This window comes from Panthera leo, chromosome D2, assembly GCF_018350215.1.
Source record: "Panthera leo isolate Ple1 chromosome D2, P.leo_Ple1_pat1.1, whole genome shotgun sequence".
NCBI classification, from domain to species: Eukaryota; Metazoa; Chordata; class Mammalia; order Carnivora; family Felidae; genus Panthera; species Panthera leo.
In genome coordinates this window covers 16,931,616-16,953,325 of record NC_056689.1, presented here as the reverse complement: position 1 = coordinate 16,953,325, position 21,710 = coordinate 16,931,616, and the positions used below count along the sequence as shown (strand labels likewise).

General features: G+C 53.8%; 1 protein-coding gene across 9 annotated transcripts in view; it reads left to right on the top strand.

Annotated features, from left to right (window-relative positions):
* The window catches only part of TRIM67 (tripartite motif containing 67), a 50,544-nt gene extending 29,485 nt beyond the window's left edge, over window positions 1-21,059 (top strand). For 2 of the 9 annotated variants that reach the window (XM_042908203.1, XM_042908201.1), the window contains 9 exons: window positions 6,158-6,253; window positions 7,405-7,527; window positions 8,579-8,689; window positions 10,266-10,425; window positions 12,454-12,599; window positions 15,153-15,291; window positions 16,625-16,928; window positions 19,606-19,768; window positions 20,910-21,059. In XM_042908203.1, the coding sequence (XP_042764137.1) occupies window positions 6,158-6,253; window positions 7,405-7,527; window positions 8,579-8,689; window positions 10,266-10,425; window positions 12,454-12,599; window positions 15,153-15,291; window positions 16,625-16,928; window positions 19,606-19,768; window positions 20,910-20,975 (1,308 nt within the window). In that variant the 3' untranslated portion in view covers window positions 20,976-21,059. Of the gene's footprint in view, window positions 1-6,157; window positions 6,254-7,404; window positions 7,528-8,578; window positions 8,690-10,265; window positions 10,426-12,423; window positions 12,600-15,152; window positions 15,334-16,591; window positions 16,929-19,605; window positions 19,769-20,909 lie in introns of all 9 variants that reach the window. The other 7 variants (XM_042908206.1, XM_042908207.1, XM_042908205.1 and 4 more) reach the window with 7 other exon arrangements.
* Window positions 21,060-21,710: the final 651 nt, after the last annotated feature.

Genomic DNA, 21,710 nt, shown 5'->3' with positions numbered 1-21,710 from the left:
GGATGGATGGATGGAAGGAGGGATGGATGGATGGAAATATGGATGGGATGTTAACAGGCAACAGAAGGCAAAGCAGAAGTGAGAGAGCTTGTGAGGCAGAGGGAACTTCAGGAGCCCAAGCAAGGAGGAGGGGAGCCCAGGGGTTGCTGAGTCCAGTCTGACTGAAGGGTGGAAACCACGTGGGGAGCCCTGGGAGGTAACGCCAGAGAGGGTGACAATGTCCAGAGCCTTGGACATTGAGGTAAGGACTGGACCGTGATTCAGTGGGGAGTGGAGGCCATTGGTGAGAGGGGAAATGACATGGTCAGAGCTGTTTGAGAGACAACAGTCACAAGGTAATTTGGATATGCAGGATTCAGTTTCCTGGCATGACCTTTAAGTGGTGACCTTCATCATGTAACCACACATTTCCCCCATCAGGGCATATGGGCAGCGTTGAACACAAAGCCCTACCTCACTCCCCAGTTGATGGGGGCTAACAGTTCTACTGGGAGCCTTGCCTTTTCTCATTTGGCAGTGGGGCCTCTAGTGCTAAAAGGAAGGATTCAGCAGCTCATGGGAAAAATGTTCTCCAAACATTAGTAGCTGGTGTTAAATGAACACAAATAGACACTGTAATAACATGGGTCTCATTCCTCCACCCCCTTCAAGCCTATGGACAATATTTTCCTTGAGAGGGGCGCCTAGGGGTTCTAGACCTTTTACATTCAAACAGGAATGGCTTTTAGCAAGCTGTATGACCTTGGGCAACTTCACGAAAGAAACATTTCATGAGTGTTTACTGTGTGTAAGGCATACCACCCGTATAATTTGTGCCATCTACCATCAAGGTAATACACTAATGCATTTGTGCACTCCTTGACAGTCACCTTTTACTAGGGGCTCAATTTTTTCGTGTATGAAATGAGAGGTTGGACTGAGCCATGTCTAGACCCCTGGTGTCTAGCCAAGGATGTTCGAGAACAAGGACCGAGTTTAAACGGAGGCAGCTTAGGACCTTCTGCACAGAGCCCATGACAAATGGATGAGAATGATCTCTGAGGCCATTTGCAATGAAAATATAATAGATTCCAGTCGGGTAACTTAGATAAATTCACGCCCTGGTCTCTTTCAGCCCCTCTAACAAAATACCACAGACCGAGGTAATCAACAACAGATTCATTTTTTACTGTCCTGGAGACTGCAAGTCCAAGATCAAGGTGCTGACTGAGTCACTTCCTGTTAAGACCTCTCTTCCTGCCTTACCAATGGCCAGCCACCCCATCACTGTATCCTCACATGGTCTTTGCATAATGGTAAGACGTCTTTGGAGGGAGGGGTTATTACTATCATCCCCGTCTTGTAGAGGACACTACAGAACAAAGAGATGGCGTATGGAAGGAAGAAATAAAAATGATACACAGCCGGTGACAGAGCCAGGATTTGAACCACACTAGCCCAGAGTTCTCGTGCCCCATGCGTTATAATGCTCTGCACCGCCATCCAGAATATGGAAGACGAAGGCAGAGGACTGCCCTGTGTACCTAGAAGCTGCTCTTGGTGAAGACAGTTTGCTGGGCCAGGCAGGCAGCTGGTTTGACCCAGCTGGGAAATACTTATATTTTCAAGCTGCCTGTCTCCATTCAGAGACTTTACAGGAATGTAATTCCAACCTTAAAAGAATAGGGAGACATAATGGGTGCTTGGGTGGCTCAGTTGGTCAAGCGTCTGACTTCGGCTCAGGTCATGATCTCATGGTTGGTGAGTTCCAGCCCCGCATTGGGCTCTCTGCTCTTGGTGCCAAGCCTGCTTTGGACCCTCTGTCTCCCTCTCTCTGCCCCTCCCCCGCGTGCTGTCTCTCATCCTCTCTCTCTGTCTCAAAAATAAATAAACATTAAAAAAAAAGAATAGGGAGACATAAAATCCAACTTTTTTGATTCGGGTTAAAATCCATTCAGTCATGAATCACTGTATTGTACACCTGAAACTAATATAACACTGTATGTTAACCACCCTGGAATCAAAGATTTTTTAAAAATCCATTCAGTCATGAAAAAAATTTTACCTTCTGCCTGGAGATTTCCTTTCTTTCCAAGAGTTTGGTATAGTCACCATCCAAAGAGACAACACGATCCATCCTTATTTCTCAGACCAGAAAGAGACAATTCTCGGGGCACCTAAATGGCTCAGTCAGTTAAGCATCCGACTCTCTGTTTTGGCTCAGATCATGATCTCATGGTTATGTGAGTTCGAGCCCCCAAGTCGGGCTGACAGTGACGGTGACAGTGTGGAGCCTGCTTGGGATTCTCTCTCTCCCTCTCTCTCTGCCCCTCCCCTGCTCACACTGTCTCTGTCTCTCTCAAAATAAATAAGTAAAACTTTAAAAAATGTTCTTTATAAAATAAATAAATAAAAGAAAAGGACAATTGTCCATGTCCTCTGCTAGCACTCCAAATAGTCCCTGTAGAAAAGAAAAAGCACGTGTCTTAAGGAAAACTGAAGCGGGGCGCCTGGATGGCTCAGTCGGTTGGGCGTCCGGCTTCGGCTCGGGTCATGATCTCACAGTTGATGGGTTCGAGCCCCGCGTCAGGCTCTGTGCTGACTGCTGAGAGCCTAGAGCCTGCTTTGGATTCTGTGTCTCCCTCTCTCTCTGCCCCTCCCCTGCTCATGTTCTGCCTCTCTCTGTCTCAAAAATAGAATCAAACATTTAAAAAATTAAAAAAAAAAAGAAAAACTGAAGCAAAACACAATATGCTGTAAACCCCTAATACATAGCCAACATATAAACCATTTGTCCCTTGAGAAGTGATTTCCACATTTGCCCCCAGAACCTTTGCTCCTTTTCCACTAGAATGCCCAGGTCCAGCTTCTACAATGCTGTCCCCCCGGCAAGTAGAGGTGACTTGTGGCCATTTCATGCACAGAGCAATGGGGGTCAAGAAAAGTACAAGTTTGTGCTTGTGGGACTTCCATTAATGCCCCCCGGCATTCACACTGCCATCAGGGGCTCTTCCGTGGGGAAACAGCAGACCAGGGTATAGGAGCCCCCACGTGGATGAGCACGCTGCTGGGCCCTGGGATGGTCTGTGCTTGGACAGCCTCTCTGGGGGTGCGTTGAGAAGAAGGAGCTGGAAAGATCAGGCAGCAAGGCTGGTGGGTCTGGAAGCAGTGTCTACCAAGCTGTGAGATTATTCCCCTTGGAGCTGGGTATTTGCCTAAGGTCACTTGTGTCCTTCAAAATCACTCTGTTCTTGGGCTCCTTGCCACACTCCTTGGTCTCCTTGCCAAGCAGGAAGCAGGTGGACAGGCCCTGCGGTGGGCTGGGCTGCTAGGAGGCCGGTGCTGGCCGGATGGAGTGGGGACAGAGCCATGTTGGCGCCAAGTACCAGGAGGAGGGTGAAGGACCCTCACTAATGCCGCCTCTCAGAACTTCTTGCTGGCAAAGGGTGCCCGCAGCAGTGATAGGTCTCCTGGAATCTGTCCCATGTTAGCATGTACCTCCAGTGAAGCAATCAATCTGTTTTGTTTTGTTTTTTTATCCAGCCAGTGAGGCTTTTCTGAGCCCCTGCTTTGTGCCGGCATCACTGGCTAGAAATGCAAAGACAAAAGACAAAGTCCCCAGCATCAAGGACTATATAGGTTCATGGGAGATGCCTCCCCGCCACTTGGGGAAGGAACTGTTGCAGCCACTGTGGGCCCCATGCTTTGGGAGAGTGTAATAGGGAGGAAGGTGTCACAATTTTCTGGACACTGATAAAATTGCATTTAAAATCCCTATTGTATGGGAATGCAAGCTGGTGCAGCCACTCTGGAAAATAGTGTGGAGGTTCCTCAAAAAACTAAAAATAGAACTACCCTACGACCCAGCAATTGCACTACTAGGCATTTATCCACAGGATACAGGTGTGCTGTTTCGAAGGGACACATGCACCCCCATGTTTCTAGCAGCACTATCAACAATAGCCAAAGTATGGGAAGAGCCCAAATGTCCATCGACAGATGAATAGATAAAGAAGATGTGGTATATATATACAATGGAGTATTACTCGGCAATCAAAAAGAATGAAATCTTGCCATTTGCAACTACATGGATGGAACTGGAGGGTATAATGCTAAGGGAAATTAGGCAGTCAGAGAAAGACAAAAATCATACGACTTCACTCATGTGAGGACTTTAAGACACAGAACAGATGAACACAAGGGAAGGGACACAAAAATAATATAAAAACAGGGAGGGGGACAAAACAGAAGAGACTCATAAATATGGATAACGAACAGAGGGTTACTGGAGGGGTTGTGGGGGGGGGATGGGCTAAATGGGTAAGGAGCATTAAGGAATCTACTCCTGAAATCATTGCTGCCCTCTATGCTAACTAATTTGGATGTAAATTTTAAAAAATTAAATTAAAAAAAATAAATATATCTTGAAAAAATAAATAAGTAAAATCCCGATTGTTGAAGATCCTCTTGGGGCCCATGAACGATCCTGACATCTCAGTCTCTTTGTGGGTGCAGCTTTCTGGGGATGGGCTGAGTTATCCTGGGACCTGTAACCTTCCAAGCCTGTCCACACCAGCAGCCACTGGCCACATGTGAAGCATTAACTAAATACAATTTAAAATGCACCTCCTCGGTTACATTGGCTACTTTTCAGTGCTCAGCAGCCACACGTGGCTGGTGGCTGCCAAATCAGAGCAGACACGGAATCCTTCTGTCATTCCCGTAAGTTCCATTGGCTAGTCTTCGTGCATAGATACTTATAATAGAAAGTGGTACCCCCTGTGTGAGCTGTGGGGGGCGGAGCCTAAACCACCTGGGGTGGGGGTAGGGATGGGGAGGCCAGTGGAGAAAGGAGCAGGACAGAGCCCAGACCTCACCCTGACCTCATCTTGAGTGTGGATGCTTCCTGGGTCTGAGGCTCCCTCCTTCTCTCTCCTCATTTTTCCCTGAGTGGTCTTTTCCACTCCAGGGCTTCGTTTACCATGTTCCCCAGAGATGTTCAACCAGGCTGTGTTGGTACAGTTCAGTGGATCTCAAACTACATCAGATCCCCTGAGAGGGCTTCATAAAAGCCAGGCTCCTGGGCCTTCACTCCCAGTTTCTGATCAGTAGGGCCGAGGGTGGGGCCAGAGAAGTCACGTTTCAAAGTCCCAGATGACAGGTGACTCCGATGCTGCCGGTCTAGGAACCACACTTTGAGAATCATTGGTACGGCCTAAAGAATCACCTTCACTGGGGCACATGGGTGGCTCGGTTAAATGTCCAACTCTGGGCGCAGGTCATGATCTCATGGGTCATGGGATCGAGCCCTGCATTGGGCTCTGTGCTGACAGTGTGGAGCCTGCTGGGGATTCCCTCTCTCCCTCTCTCTCTGCCCCTCCCCTGCTTGCATGCATGCGCGGTCTCTCTCTCTCAAAAGAAATAAACTTAAAAAAAAAAAAAAAAAGAATCTCATTCACGGATTCACCCATTCCACAAATATTCATGTAGTGCTACCATATGCCCAGTGCTAGAGGTGAACAAACCAGGCAAGGTCCCTGCTCTAGGGAGCTTACGTGCAGGCGAGGGAAGACCGTCAGTAAACAAACCTGTGTCAGGTGGTGATGAATGTTATAAAGAAGAACAGAGCAGGGCGAGGGGAGAGGGCTATTTCATAGGGTCATCAGGAAAGGCCTCGCTGACCAGGTGACATTGGAACAAAGACCTGAAGCTAGAGGGGAAGGGCGGGCCGGATATGACCCCGGCCTTTCTGGCCCCGTCTTCGGTTTTTTAATTAGCAAAATGTGACTCATGGTCAATATGGCCACAATCAAGGTCATCAGTCTCCAGCAGCTAGGTTCGAAGACCAATTCGATTGCACGTGTATGCATTTTGTTAAAAAGGCCATAGATTCCATCCGGGCTGGCGGTTCCACCTCTGGGTGCCAGCAACTGGTGTCCCCTCCGAGCCCCCTCTGTCCACACTGCCCTCTGCAAGGGGAGGACTCTGGAGGGCTAAGGGGCCCGCCACAGAAGGCTGCGTCCCACTTCCAGAGGATGCCTTAGGGCTCCCAGTCCATACGGCTCCGGCACGCGGGATCCGTTCTAGCCCCTCACAGACCCACAAGCCTTTCGGGTGCGGCGCAAACTCTGGGCCGTTCACGCCGGATTTGTCTTTTCACCGCTCGGTATCTTTTTAGGCCCAACTGTCACAGGCCTTAAATGGAGTTTCCGATAAGGCAAAAGAAGCAAAGGAGTTTCTGGTTCAGCTGAAGAACATCCTGCAGCAGGTCCAGGTGAGCAGAGCTGCAGCACGGGGAGGGCGGGCGTGTAGCAAGGGAGGGTCCTGTGGCGAGCGTCTTGTGGGGGACGAACACAGGAGGCTTAACTGTCCTGCTGCACAGCCTCGGACGTTGCAGACATCACCCGCTCAAGCCGCCGACAGTCGTGTGGCACCTGATACTGGAAAGGGATCCCCCATGCACCCAGTTACGGAGAATCGTAGAACGAGAGCTGGAAAGGGGCCAGCACTCCGTGCGGCCACGGAGGCCTATGTAATATCTGTGCACGGCGCTTCTGTACCCAGGGAATCGATACATCGTTTACCGCATAAATGTGTTGACTGTGCCACGTACTGAGCCCAACACAGATCAAGAAGTCTCTGGCTTCAGGAGCTGTCCGCAGGGGAGAGGACACACACGCGTGTGCTCTATACGAATGTGCATGCGTGGAGGGCCCATTCGTACAGACCGGACCAAAGGCACCGACTTCTTAATCTTGGAGCAGCCCCCCCACGAATGACTCCATTGTAATGTCATCACCTCTCCAGAGGCCTTGTCCCCAAACACGGTCACATTCTGAGTTCCTGGGTGTGAGAGCTTCACCAGAGGCCGTAGCACGAGGTCCGGGTCCCTGCTGATCTCTGAGACCTAGAAGGATTCTTTTTTAAGACTGACCGAGATCCTGCAGTCTTCCGTTGTTTTCCTGCTTTCCGGTTATAAAAAGCAAAAGCATGTATTATAGAAATTTTGGAAAGTAGAGAGTGAGAGAGCCACGGAAAGGTTCACCAATATCTCCCCCCTGGGGTGACCACCTCACCATTCTGACACGTTCTTCTGCAATGTAGACACACGTGTGCACGCACACACAGGACAGAATTATGCTGTGTGCAACTTGCAGCCCCCCTTTTGTTTCCTTCCCAGTCCCTCATGAGCATTTTCCAAGACGTTAAAAACTCTCAACGGACGAGGTTTGAACGACTACCGGATATTTCACCATACTGGTGTGCCAGGATTCATGGTACCCTCTCCTGATTCGTATTTACGTTGTTTCCAATGTAGTAATGTTACAGATGACTCTGGGGAAAGCTTCTCTGAAATACGTCTTCGCGGCTAGCACTGGCCGGGTTTCAGCATGTCTTCTGTCTAAAGCTCTCTGCTCCCCCCAGGAAAACGGACTGGACTACGAAGCCTGCCTGGTTGCTCAGTGTGATGCGCTGGTCGATGCTTTAACTCGGCAGAAAGCCAAGCTGCTCACCAAGGTCACCAAAGAGAGAGAGCACAAGCTGAAGGTACGTCCCCGGGTGACGACACCCTCGTTTCCCATCGTGGCCTCCACACCGCGAGTGGACTGGAGCACACAGTAGGTACTGGGTCAATATTAGGTGGGTGAGAGAATGAATGAATGAATGAGTGAGTGAGTGAATGAATGAATGAGGCAAGGAAGGGATAAGCCAGCTGCCCCGGACGTGCTCACACTCACGTGACTTTCCCCAAAGCCAGCCATCACCCACACTGTCCCTGCAAAGCCACAGTCAGGTGCACTGAATCCTGCTGTTCTCAGGTCAGGGGTACCCTTCTCCTATCTTCTCTGAAGTCCTGTTTTCCATCTAAGGGACTCCGCCTGTTCTCAGCTTGCAGAGCAGTAGTGACCAGTGACCGTAGTGAGGCCGCCCTCTGTTCGGGTCGCCAGCTCTGTCACCTTCTTCAGGCCCTCTCTAACATCTCACACATTCAATAATCAGCAATAATAATGCAATATTGTTATGGCATTATTAAATATTTATTGCGTTGTTAAATATCCACCACGGGAAGGGAGGGTGTCCCCTCACGGGACGTTGGGCTCCTGCTCCGGGCAGGTGCCATGAACGCTCTGCGTTGACAGAGGACTGCTTCATTGCCTTGACGGCTCAACCGATTTCATAGACATTTCCCAACTGAAGCAGGAAATATTACTTTCAAGGAAAGGAGGAATGCGTGTTGGGGATAGCCCATGGTTTCCAAGTGAAGAGGCCGAGCCCATGGAGTTATCCAGGACCACCAACGATGAAAAGTAAGACAGGAGGTGGTCACTGATCACGTGGACCGTTTCAGACCGTGCACTTTCTCTAGTGCCCAGGGTTCAGGCAGAGAGTTTGTTCTGTTGGGCGGTGGGTCCGTTTATTCCCCAAGGAAGAGGGCGCGTGGAGCTCAGGAGCAGAACAGCCAGAGGAGAGGGTGCAAGGTGGCGCAGACCAGCGCTGCAGCGTCTAGGGCTTTCTCTGTGCTAATTCTCCAACTTCCACTGCAGCCTGGCTGCCCCTCCTCTGATGAGATGGTTACTAGGGGTTCTTTGCATCACAGATGGTTTGGGACCAGATCAATCACTGCACACTGAAGCTGCGTCAGTCAACCGGGCTGATGGAGTACTGCCTAGAGGTGATCAAGGAGAACGACCCCTCTGGCTTCCTACAGGTGAGCCTGCACATTGGGAGGACCCAGGCAGGCTTGGCTTCCTGCCTCCAAGTCCACCACCGCTTCCCAAGCTATCCGGAGTTTTAGGACAGTCCCTACCAGTGGCTTGGAATTGAGTAGATTCTCCCTTGCTCAGAGATTCCAGAAGACCCAGGTTCTCATCTCTCGTCTGCCTCTCACTAGCTGTGACCCTGATTCTGTGCCCTCGTTAAAAAAGGAGGTCAAATGTCTTAATCCCTAGGGCCAACGTGTCGTGCATTTATGCTTTGACTTCCAGAGACCCCAACTCAACATTTTCTCCACAAATGGGAAAGGACAGTCTTTGCCAAACAAGCTGGAGGCTTGGAGGAAGTGAGTTAGCAGAATCCACACGGCCCATTACCTCAATGTGCAGAGTGCCACAGGCCTGGACAGATGGCCGCTGCCTGCAGAGCCCATGCAGGCTTGCCAGGGCATCCCTCCAACAGCCAGGCTGACTCAGGGCCACGAGCATCTCTAGAGGACAGGGCAGTGACAGGGGCTCAGCCCTCCATCTATGGGGAAATGATGGCCCCCTTCACTAGTCCCCACGAAGGGTTCACAGGATGGCTCGACAGGGACACGTGTAAGTGTCTGAATGAGCAGGACTTTCCAGCGGAAGACAGCGGAGCTGGGAGTGCAATGGAGGGACAGTTTGGAGCAACTTGGGGGGAGGGCGAGGACACACTGTGGGGAGCAAGCTTCAAAATTCCGGGGATACAGGAAGCGCTCTCTTCAGACCCTGGGAGGAACTGCTAGTATGTTTCACTTTGCAAAGTACTGGATCTCACAAAAGCAGTATAAGGAAGAATGCTTTTGCGCATTTGCTTCACAAAACGGTTTGGCCTGGTATCTTCATATTTTTTAATGTGTATTTATTTTGAGAGAGAGAGAAAGAGAGAGAGGCCAGGGGAGGAGTAGGGAGACAGGAAGAGAGAGAGAATCCCAAGCAGGCTCTGCACTGTCACACCAGCCTCGATCCTACCAACCATGAGATCATGACCTAAGCTGAAATCAAGGGTCAGACGCTCAACCGACTGAGCCACCCGAGCGCCCCACCTGATACCTTTAGATAGCAGGTTCTTCTTTACATTTAAATTATTGCCCTTTTAAAATACGATTTAGGGGCGCCTGGGTGGCTCAGTCGGTTAAGCGTCCGACTTCAGCCCGGGTCACGATCTCGCGGTCCGTGAGTTCGACCCCCGCGTCGGGCTCTGGGCTGATGGCTCAGAGCCTGGAGCCTGCTTCCGATTCTGTCTCCCTCTCTCTCTGCCCCTCCCCCGTTCATGCTCTGTCTCTCTCTGTCTCAAGAATAAATAAACGTTAAAAAAAATTTTTTTTAAATACGATTTAAACAATACAGTTCACTTTTATTTGCACGGTGGCATGCCGGCAGGGATCATATACTCCCTGCCCTGGCTGGCCTGAGAGCATACGGCTGACACAGCCCCTTCCTGTCCCCAAGCCACAGACACCAAGCCCCTCCTCCTAACCCATCACTTGCTGCATGATTTTCCCTGTGCACATAGAAACCCTAAACTCTGTGCTCCCCTTTAAGATCTCGGATGCTCTGATCAAGCGCGTCCAGGTGTCTCAGGAGCAGTGGGTCAAAGGCGCCCTGGAGCCAAAAGTGTCTGCGGAGTTTGACCTGACCTTGGACAGCGAGCCGCTGCTGCAAGCCATCCACCAGCTGGACTTCATCCAGATGAAATGTAGGGGTGAGCCGTGGTTGGCCCAGTTCTGTCCGTGCCTCTTTTGGAAGGGGCATCCACTCTGAGGGGGGCAGCTTAGTGTCACCAGAAGACGGGTGACACACAGAGTGAGGCAGAGCGGGAGGGGAAGGCTGCCCGAGTCACAGGCCGGGGCCCGAGTCCCAGTTCAGCCTGGGTCACCCTGGGTAGCTGGAGGACCTAGGACGGGTGGCATCCCAGTCTGAGTCCAAGTTCTCTCCTTTGTAAAAGAGGGTTCTTTGTTTATTCAGACACTTAGTGAGTGTCCACCCTGTGCCAGGCACTGTTCTAGGTGCAGGACACCGCTTTGAACAAGCCAACACACTCGCTCACAAGACTCAGCTGATATTCCAGAAAAGGAAACAGACAGTACACAGATACATCGTCTCATGGCCAAAAGAGGCTTTTGGGGAAAGCGGGATGTTTTGAGGGGAGAGAGATGCAGTATCGGGAAAGAACATTCCAGGTGGCAGAGGAGTGGCAAATGCAAAGGCCCTGAGGCAGGAATCCATTTTCTGAGTTCCAAGAAGAAGAGCAAGAAGGTCAGAGGTGAGAGCAGAATGAACAAGGTGGAGGAGGCTGGGACGTGAGCTCAGAGAGCCACGAGGGACACAGGCTAAGGGTCATATAAAGTTGCATGGCTTGTACCAGGTTACAAAGTAGCAAGCGATGGCCCGAACCAGTCCTGATCCAAAGGCCGCCTCTCCAGAGGCATCGAGGCCACATTCAGGAGAGGCAAGGAAGCTGTTTGGTTTTTTAAAACCAAAATATCGAAGGATGGAGTGCTACACCTGCAGAATCTGTCGAGTGCAGGAAATCCTTACCCGCCAAACGTGTGGCCATTTTTACGCCAAAGATGAAACAGGAGTCTTGCACATCTGCGTGCTCCCTCCCACACTCGGTTTGCACCTCGGGCCAGGGTTGGAAATGCTGCCTGCCCTGGGTGTGAATGAGACGTGGTGCTGAGGAGCAGGAGGAGCCTGGCAGAGTGTGCAGGGGTGCGGCAGAAGACAGGGGGGCTCGGGAAAGCTGAGGTGCCAAAGGTGGAGGCCGGGAGCCGCTCTGGACGCTGCTCCGGGAGGGATTCACAGAGGGCGTGGGAGAGCCTAGGGATAGAGGGGGACCCCTACCTGTTTGTAAACCGAGGCCCCGGGGGAGTCAGCTACGCTCAGCCAGCCCTGAGACCAAGTCTGTAAGTAAGACAGGGCTGCACCCAGCTAAACCATGGGGGGAAATCTGGGAGACGCCCCTAATAACGGGGGCCAAATGGAAATCTGGAAGTTTTACAAATCTGATGTTGCAGTTTTCCCTTTAAAAACTGTCAGTGTGGACTGTATTTATTTCTAAAATCTCCGGAGCCGGAACAAGGCTAGAATATAAAAACTTTCTCCGGATCTTCCTGTGACAGAACTTACCATGATAACATTTGATTCAAATCCCTGATTCCGAGGGTTGACCACTGGATACTCCGATTGCCTCTCCTTCCCGGCTCTGGTTCCCTGGGCCTCTAACGTGCTTCCAGCCAAAGGTTTAAATGCGTCCTTGAATTCACCCCACCAGCACCTTCCCAGCCTAGTGTCAGCTGCACGCTGGCCCCGCAGTGGCTCCGAGGCACTTGGAACCCGGCTCTGTTGGCAACCCTCACGGGCTCCTTGTGGGTCTGAGACTCAAAACTAGGGATTCTCAGTGGGTAGGTGGGGCTCCTCCTTGGGGCTCCAGAGGCAAAGTCGTGGAGGCACGGGCCATGCCTCTCCCACCTCCCACCCCAGATTCCAAGACAGGCTGGAAGTGCACGGTCACCTGAGATCGCGCTGCCCCCACCCTCCCTCTGCCAGCCTTGAGACTGAGATCCCGGGGCTGAGGTGTGCCTGCGAGAGGCTGGGAGGGACCGCAGGGTGGCGCCACCGTTCCTCCTGGGGGCCGGGGGCCCTGCGATGGGGGAGGAGAGTCCACACAGGTGTCTGGCATGCTGTCGGGGTCCGTGAGCTGAACCCGCCGTTCCTGTTCCTGTCACAGTGCCGCCCGGCCCCCTGCTGCAGCTGGAGAAGTGTTGCACCCACAACAATAGTGTCACGCTGGCCTGGAGGATGCCGCCCTTCACCCACAGCCCCGTGGACGGCTACATCCTGGAGCTGGATGACGGCGACGGGGGCCAGTTCCGGGTGAGGCCCTGATGCTGGACTGGGGGGTCCTAACGCGGAGGCCTCTGGACTGCCCTCAGCTCCATTGCTGCCCCTAGAGGGCGTTGGCCCAAACACAGAGGGCTGGTGGGTCTGGAACCTTGGGAAATGGGGCTTCTCTGCCGGGGGCTAGGTCTGGGCAGCTGGGGCAGGCAGAGGTGACAGACACAGAGAAAGTTTAGGATGGCCTTTCTGCGGAGACTGACACAGGTCTGAGGCAGAGGAAGAGCTCGGAAAAGGTATCCCCTGCCCTGATCTACTTCCTGCTTCACCCCACCAGTGCAGTCCCGGCTATTCCTCAGCACCTTCCCAGATATCCCCGCTCACGCAGGCTCCCCCCGCCCCGCCCCCCGCCCCCGCCACTCCCTCAACGCTCTATCCCTCCTTGCCCCGCCTGGGTCACTGACTGTTCTACCTGGCGAGGTGCTCTGTGGGTGAGGACAGCCACTTGGTAAATGGCCGTTGGGTTGAGATGAACTTCTACCCTCGTGTTTCCAGGGATGAAATGTCATGGGGACAAGAGAGGCTCTTAGTGAGCCAGAAAATGGTGTTCTACTCCCCCATCCGGTAGAGACCCCCCAAAGCCAGGCCCCCTAAAGAACTCTTCCCTGAGTTTTCACACAGCAAAGTTCAGGTCACTGTCAAGTTGCTTTGTTGACCAGGGTCTTCTTAGAGCTCCTCCTTTTCCATTCCCGAGGAGACTGCATAAAGATGTTCCGGAACAAAGCATTGCAACCACGACAGTTCCGACATCCCTTCTCCTGGGGGGCTGCCCCATTGAACAAACCTTGCTGAAGATCAATATTCCTTTCGTTTCTCTCAAAGGGATTTATGCGTAGGCCATCTCATTTTCTGTTTGAGACCTACCCTACAAGAACGTAAGCGTTGGGGAAATAATAGCAGCCTTCCCTTGGGAATTATTGGGTCCCGTGTGAATATATGGGCAATTTAGGGGACAGAGGAGTTGAGGAATGGCAGATCATTCACTGGGTTCAGAACCTCAGTCGTTGTGGCTGTGCGGAGAAGCTAAGGTTGGAAAGAACTCCTGGACTGGAAACCAGGAAAAGAGCCCCTGTTTCTGAAACGGGAAGGGAAGACTGTTTCCGGATGTTAAAAGAAGCAGCCACAGGGCTCACATACTGATGGCCCCTTCCCTCCGAGACAAAGCCACCAGCAAAAGCTGGATACAAGGGCTAGAATTTATGAGGAACCACCTGTTAGAGTGGGACGAGTGTCGGCTTTCAGTGCAGGCAGGCCTGGATTTGAACCCTGGCTTCCAAATGGGTTCATCTGGATCTTGGGCAGGTTTCCAACCTTCTCCGAGTCTCCTTCTGTATGAAATACAACAACAACAACAAACCAATAACAACATCCAAGGGTTGTGTGAGGATTAAAATGCCCTACACAATGCCTCGCACCCAGCTGTTATTATTAATGACTTGCCATAACAAATGAAGAGTGAACCCCCTAGACAACGAGAGAGGAAAGATGTTTGAGACAAAGTAGAAATGGTGACACAGGACGGGGTGCAGGGCTGTGCATTTGAGGGAGTTAATAGGACAAAGGTAAGTTTGAAGTGAGTGGGGAACAAAGTCAATCCCTACTAACGGATCTTTGGGGTCCCCTGCAGAAATGTCTCACCTCTCAGGAGGCCATGAGAAAAGCCGTTCAGGGGGCAGGGGGGCCAACGAGGGGAAGATGGCAACCTCAGGGGTGGTGGAAGTTGGGGAGGGGGGCGGAACGCCCCTCTCGATCCAGAAGCGATCCCGGCCCAAACCCACCTGAACCCACCTGTGCTTGGTCACGCCCTTCCTCTGTCCACTTTTTCCCATCATGGGTGATGACCCTTCTTCTTTTTTTTTTTTTTAATTTATTTAAAAAAATAAATTAAAATTGAGAGAGAGAGAGAGAAAGCACAGGTCAGGGAGGGGCAGAGAGAAAGGGAGTGAGAATCCAAGCAGGCGCCTCACTGTCAGCGCAGGCTCCAACGTGGGGCTCGAACCCACGAACTGTGAAATCATGACCTGAGCCGAAGTCGGACGCTTAACCGACGGAGCCACGCGGGCGCCCCTGTGATGACCCTTCTTTTAAAAGTATTGCTTATTTTGTTTATTTAGCTGCTTTAGCTCATGTTCGCTAGCTTAAATTCCCGCCGACAACCAAGAAGGAGGTGGGGGTTTCCGCACCTCCACCCCTCCTGGAGGAGTGGGTGTCCCTGGGATCCAGGGTCCTATCTGATCGGCTGGCCTCAGCAGAGGTAGGACATTCTCGGGCAGCTGCCTAGCTGGCTACACACCGGCCATCCCTCCCCGCCTCCCTAAGACCCCGTCACACCTCACATTCTCACGGGCAGAGGGGCTGGCCGGCCAGGAGTAGAGTTTGTGCCCAACTTGGACACGGTCTATGACCCTGCCTCCAGTCCTCCAAATGTCCCTTGTTCAAGAACTCTGCTAGCACTTTGAATGTCAACATGTTGCTAAGAGAAACTTTCCCAATAACGGAGGCACCTCCTGAGCAGTCTTGGCCGTCTTTTAGGAAGTGTATGTGGGCAAGGAGACCCTGTGCACCATCGATGGTCTTCACTTCAACAGTACCTACAATGCCAGGGTCAAGGCTTTCAACTCCTCCGGCGTCGGGCCTTATAGTAAAACTGTAGTCCTGCAGACATCTGACGGTGAGCACTGGGGTGCTGGGGGAGGACCAGATTCAGCCACGGGTGGATGAGCTTCTAAAGGAGGATGGCAGGGGGTGAGGGGTGGGGGGAGACTATCAGCTGTGCAGGGCAGGGGAGTGAAGGGATGGAGGAAATTCGGCAGCAGCGAAATGTATGCGTCTCCTCCCAGCCCTGTCCCTGCCCTTCTCACCACGGCCACTTGCCTACTTCTCCCTACTCATGAGCCACAAAAAAAAAAAAAAAAAAAGGCCATTTCTTCACCCCATTTGCTGGCGTGGGAAAGGAGACAAGGATGTGAGAGGCTCAGGGAGACCCAGGGACTGAGACTGCATACGACAGACCTGGAGAAAAGGCCACTTAGTCCCTGGGTTTGACTTTCCCCCCAGTGGGAAACTATCCCTCGAACACCTGGCACAAGAGCCCAGATCTGATGGCTCACATACCCAGCTGCGTCCTTTCAGGTTTCAGGCAAGAGGAGCACATCAGCATCAGTGGGATGTTGGTCATCTGTGTCCTTAGCAGGAAGAGATGATGTAAATAAAGAACATGTCCCAACAAGAGCCTGCCCTGCTAACCCAGGCATCCCAGGATGGTGTCAATCCTGTTTATTGTCATCGTGCATCCCAGCACATCCTGCGGTCGCCCTGAGGAAGATGTGACACGCCTGGCTTTTCTCCCCAGGACGCAGGGGAGAGAGGGCAGGGGCAGATGCTATTGTCAAGGGCACGGCTGGGGACGCTTTTCTGAAGATCACCAGCTTTCTGCCCTTAGGTGCCCTCCGCCCTGCAGAACAGTAGTTCTTGCCCTGAGCACTGTGGTCACGATTCTAGAGTCAGGACCTCACTTCCCGCAGCCTGAGGATATCGGAGAACAGAAGGAGGACTGCGAAACAGGAGGATGGAGCGTGGGGACTTTGGTTATATCACTTCACCGCTCGGGGTCTCGGATCCCACACCCACAAAGTGGGGCAGGGATTACCTCCTTCCTCTTTAATTTACAACGGCGTAGGAAGCGTAACGGAAGGATGTCAGAAACCAAGACTCCATAGAATGCATTTAGATTTGGGGCTCCGGGGCTCGAATGTCTGCGTTCCTTGGCAAGGCTGGGTTCGTGGGACCGAGAGCTTAGATGAACAGAGATCGGGGAGCGCGTGTGTGTGTGTTCACGTGTGTGCGCGTGTGTCCCTGTGTGTGCCTGGGAATCACACAGGGAAGAGCGTGTGTGATGCTGGATGCCAACTTGCTGGTAGCTGTGGGTGAGTGAGTCTGTCTCCGAGCCCAGGTCGGAGACTGCTAGCGAGTCCCATCCCTGCCTCTGCTTCCTTCCTTTCCAGTGGCCTGGTTCACCTTTGACCCCAACTCTGGGCACCGGGACATCATCTTATCCAATGACAACCAGACGGCCACCTGCAGCAGCTATGACGACCGGGTGGTGCTGGGCACAGCCGCGTTCTCCAAGGGCGTGCACTACTGGGAGCTGCACGTGGACCGGTACGACAACCACCCAGACCCCGCCTTCGGGGTGGCCAGGGCCAGCGTGGTCAAGGACATGATGCTGGGCAAGGACGACAAGGCCTGGGCCATGTACGTGGACAACAACCGCAGCTGGTTCATGCACTGCAACTCCCACACCAACAGGTGCGTTGCCAGTGGCGGGGGGCGGGGGGGCAGTTGGGGAATGAGGCTCCTGTGGGGGACAGCATCCCTTCTGCTAGGCATCAGGAATGTGGGGGAGGCCTTTCAGCCACTTGGGTGTCCCATTTCCAGGGAGAAGTGAGCGTGTGCCCAAGGGACAGCATGCAACAGAGACTAGAGTGGCCCCAGGGCATGTGGCTTTATGTCACCCGGCCAGCCGCACGACCAGGCCCTGCCAGGTTCCTCGGCTGCCACTCCCTTCCCACTTCTGCTCCGTTTCCCTTTAGACACTGTCAGCCAGGGGCACAGCCAGTGTCCTCGCGGCTGTGACCATGTCTCTACAGAGGGAGCAGGTGCCATTTCCCTGGCAGTGACCCCCCCCCTCCCCACCCCGCCCCGCCTTGTATGGGCTTTGACCCAAGACAGTGCCCCCAAAAGGGCAGGCCTGGGAGTGGCAGGCACTATTGGGGTGCTCACTGCCGGGGACTCTGTCAAGGGCCCTGCCAGGGCTGCCTTACTCTGAGGCCGGCCCTGGGAGTGGTGTTACCAGGGCGGACACAGGAAGATGGGCCCTTTGGGGTCGCCCTGGGAAGATGTCCCTGACACCTGGGCTCCTTCAGGGACTTGTGGGCACCTTGATCTCTCTCCTCAGAGAAGGCAGTGCCCCCCCCCTCCCCATCATAGCTCAGTGCTTACTTTCTCCTCACCCAGGGATTCCGTGTTCACACCCGGCCTGTGTGTCCAGGGTGGGGGTGGGGGATGGAAAATCTCTTAAGGCCAGCACTGGCCAAGGAGCCCAGAAATAAAGAATGGTAGTCACCTGGAGCTGCCCTCTCCCCGCGCGATCTCCTTCCTGGCCTGCTCAGGGCCATCTCCCCAGGAGGAGCCAACCTCACGGGGCCCAGCTCTAGGCCAGGTCAGTGAGCCTGGAGGCTCTCAGTGTACTGGCCCCAGGAGTCCTGATCTGGGGCAGGGACTTGCCTGAGGGTCCCCAGGGAAGCAGACTGCACCTCTCCCACCTGCCATTTCTCTGGCAGTGACCTCTAGCTCTGGAGGCCTGCGGGAGGGTAGCACCTCGTCCCTCTGTCCCCTCTGCCTGGGCCCTGCAGGCTGACTGGGTGTTGCAGGCTGCCAGGGGCTGCGGGCTGACCCCGCACTGGATCTACCCCCGGCCGCTGTTCCCAAACCACAGAAGAGTGGAGTCTAGACCTACCAGCTCCATCTCTACCTGCTTAAACCAAATGGTGCCCAGATACACGGCTGATGCGGGTAATAACGGAGCGTTATTGAGCTTACTTGGTGCCTGAGGCTGTAGGAAGCACCTGACTTCCATGATCTCCCTTAGTCCTCCGAAAAGTACTATTGTGATTGGCATTTTACCGATTAGACCGAGGGCTTAGGTGAAACAAGCGTCCCAAGTCACAGGGCTACTTAGCGGCGCTGTCAGGAATCGGCTCAGAGTCCTCCGGTTCTGGGGGGGCGGGGGGGAGGGGGGCAAGGGAGCCCGGGTACGGGGCTGCGGTGGGGAGCCCATGAACCTGGGGCAGCCAGCGCTTGGGTGGGAATCACGTGTTTGCGCCTCACGCCGGTCTCTACCGCCACCGGGCGGTCAGTGTCTGAATAGCACCAGGAGCCCGGTCGTAGCTCCCTTTTCCCACCTGCAGGATCCTGTCCTGGGGTCCTGACACCGCTCCCCACCCCCCACCCCACGCCTCCCGCCCTGGGGAAATTTGACCTCCTGGGAAGTGCCTTTCCCGTCAGCGCACCGAGTTTTCCTCACGACTTTCCTGTGCTCTCTGCCAGGCCATCAGCCCCCAGCTAATCAGCACCTGCCCCATCAGGAAAGGCTAAAAATGGTTTTCTCATCAGAGCGGAGCAGCTGGGGTGGAGGATGAGACCTCAGCCCTCAGCCCTCAGCTAAGGGAAGGGAGTCTGATGGACCCTCTTCTTCCACGGACAGGAGGCGGATCAGCCAGGGAGCCTGGGGAGAGCATCTGAAGAGATGCTTCTCGCGGGCCGATATGAATTCCCACCACTGCCGAATGTGGGATCACAGACATTTATCAAGAGCTCCACAATTTAGTCTCAAGGCTCCACCGCTGGCACTCATGGGATGGCAACTCGGGACAGGGGACTTGATTCCAGATTCAGCATCTGTCCCCTGCCACGCATGGCTGTTCAAGAGTCCCTGGGATGTTTCGGAGAGCAGCTGACGTCGAGTGGGCCTCGAGATCTCCCGAAGGGCTGGCTCTCTGCCTCTTTGTGGATCTCAACGTTCTCGCTGGTTAAAACTATAAAGGGTGCCAAGCTAGTTCTTTCCCTTGGAGGGCAAAGGAGCCTTCCCTACCCAGGCTCCAAGCTCCCGGTGTTCAGGTGGGACCCGCTCATCCACACCCTAACTCCCTGGGTGCCCAGGTCTCAGGGACTGCCAGGAAACCAGGGACTGAACAGGCCGATCCCTCCGGGGTAAGGAAACTTACACGAAGGGTAAGGTCTTCCTGTGTGGCCCTTAACTGGAGAGTGCGTTTCAAGGCAAGTCTCACAGCCCAGAAGAACAGCTCCCTGCACCTCCATGAGGGCTGTGTTTTAGGTGAGGATATTCCTAGCATCTTCTGAACCACCACCTACATCCCAGGCTAGATGTGGTGGTGATGGGGCTTCCTGGGGCTTCTCTTCCCAGGACGGAAGGCGGTGTGTGCAAGGGGGCCACTGTCGGCGTGCTCCTGGACCTGAATAAGCACACTCTGACCTTCTTCATCAACGGGCAGCAGCAGGGCCCCACAGCCTTCAGCCATGTGGATGGGGTGTTCATGCCAGCCCTCAGCCTCAACCGCAACGTGCAGGTACCACTTACCCTTCCGGGCGGGAGCCCCTCTGGCTGTTCCTCTCGGGGTGCTGGGGCCTCCGAAGTGCACTTGGACGATGTGGGCTATAAAGAAGCTGACTGCTGCCCGCCCAGGCAGAGAGCCACCTACCAGCTCCCCTTGGGCATTCCCCGGGGACGGTCCTCTGTGGCATGATCAGTTCGTACTTGTTCGCTTGAGATAAGTGGAGGCGCTAAGCTGCCAGCTTGTGGAGCCACAGTGGGAGGGAGGGGGGAAAAGGGAATGGAGGGGGAGGCAGGTGGGGGTTCCATTTTCTGGGACGGGTGCGATGGAGGCATTCGTTAAGCCATCAGGAGGAAGTCAGTGCCCCCTGCCCAGCTTGAGCCGATGGCCAGGTATGCGCTGGGGCCTTTCAGGTATGGCTTTCCCCAGAGAGGAGAAGTACAGGGGGGCTGGGAGAGACCAGTCCCAGGGGCTTTGAGTCTCCTTCTGCCCCCTCTCACCCCTCCCTGCCCCCTCTGGCTCCCACCTGAAGCAGGCAGGAATGTTGTGCTTTTAGATCTCAGGGCTGGAGCCAGTCCTGGGGGGCTGGCGAGGGCTCGGGAGGCCCCAAGTGGACAGAGACAAAATGGGAGCTCAGTGAGGGGGCGAGGGTGGGAGAGAAATGTGGGGGCACTACCCTTAGCTTCTAGCAGAGCCCTCCTCCCTCTGGGAGTCCTGGCTGTGAATACTCACAGGCCTACATCAATCACTGATTGATTGATTTGTACCTGCATTCACTCACGAAAGGGCTTTGAGGCAGCCTGAAATATAACAGATGTAAGAAAGGAACAAAGGCCATGGGAAGAATGCAGAAACAAATATACAACCATGAGAACCGTTCACCTGCTGTAATGGAGCATCAGCCTTGCCGGGGCTCCTGCGACAAGGTGGGAAACCCAGGCCCAGACTGGCTCCTCAGGATGAACTCGGGGACATTACGTTAGTGAGACTGGGCAACAATAAACAGCATACCCCGCAGGACAGAGAGGCCCTCAGGCTGCTGCCTGTGGCGACCCCAGGGAACAGGTGGCCTCGCACGCGGCCGCTGGGCTGTCTGAGCACTCAGGATTCTCGTAGTGGCCTCCCCCATCCTCACTGACTGGGTCGTCTTTTCCAGGTCACCCTGCACACAGGATTGGAAGTACCAACAAACCTGGGGCGGCCAAAGCTGTCGGGCAACTAGCCTCCCGGCCCCAGCTGTTCACCGGCGTCTGGGAAAAGCCCCACCATCCCTCGCTGAGGTCGAAGGACCCGCGAGGGCAGGACGATCGCCTTGAGGGGTGCAGCCCAGCAGCCGCTCAGTATCTTAGAGACGTGTTTTCTTTGGGGGGGTGAGAATAGGTCTGCAGGCCACGCTTGTTGAGGCAGCTGGTTAATAAGTGGCCACTGGTCGGTGGTGAAGCTGCGTGTGTGTTTCTCTCATTCCTCCTGGACATTACGAATGCTCACAGAGAAGGAACTTTCTCGAGGGAGGGAGAAGGCATCCGGGGTTTATGATTATGTTTCCTGCCATCTATTTTCAAAGCTTTTCTTTTTTGCTGGTGGGGGGGCAAGAGGAGGGCCGACTTTGAGACTGGCATCCTGAGAGCAGAGGCGGGAAGGCACTTCCGGAATCCCACTCCCCAAGTGTTGATTGACCCTTTGCTGGGACACCTCTCTGTCCCGAGGCTGCAGGTTCACATCTCCTCCAGGAAAGGTTCTCCTTTTTGCTTTTTCGGTCCTGGAGTCTCCACAACATTATGCCCTTGCAGACCTAATCCAAGGTCAATAGAAAGGGGCATTAATCTTGACCTTCACCATTCCCACTGACCTTCACCATTCCCACTGAACTATTTAGAACCTTTAAAATGGTTTCTTTTGGTCCTTCATTAATCATCTCTCTCTCTCTCTCACACACACACACACACACACACACGCA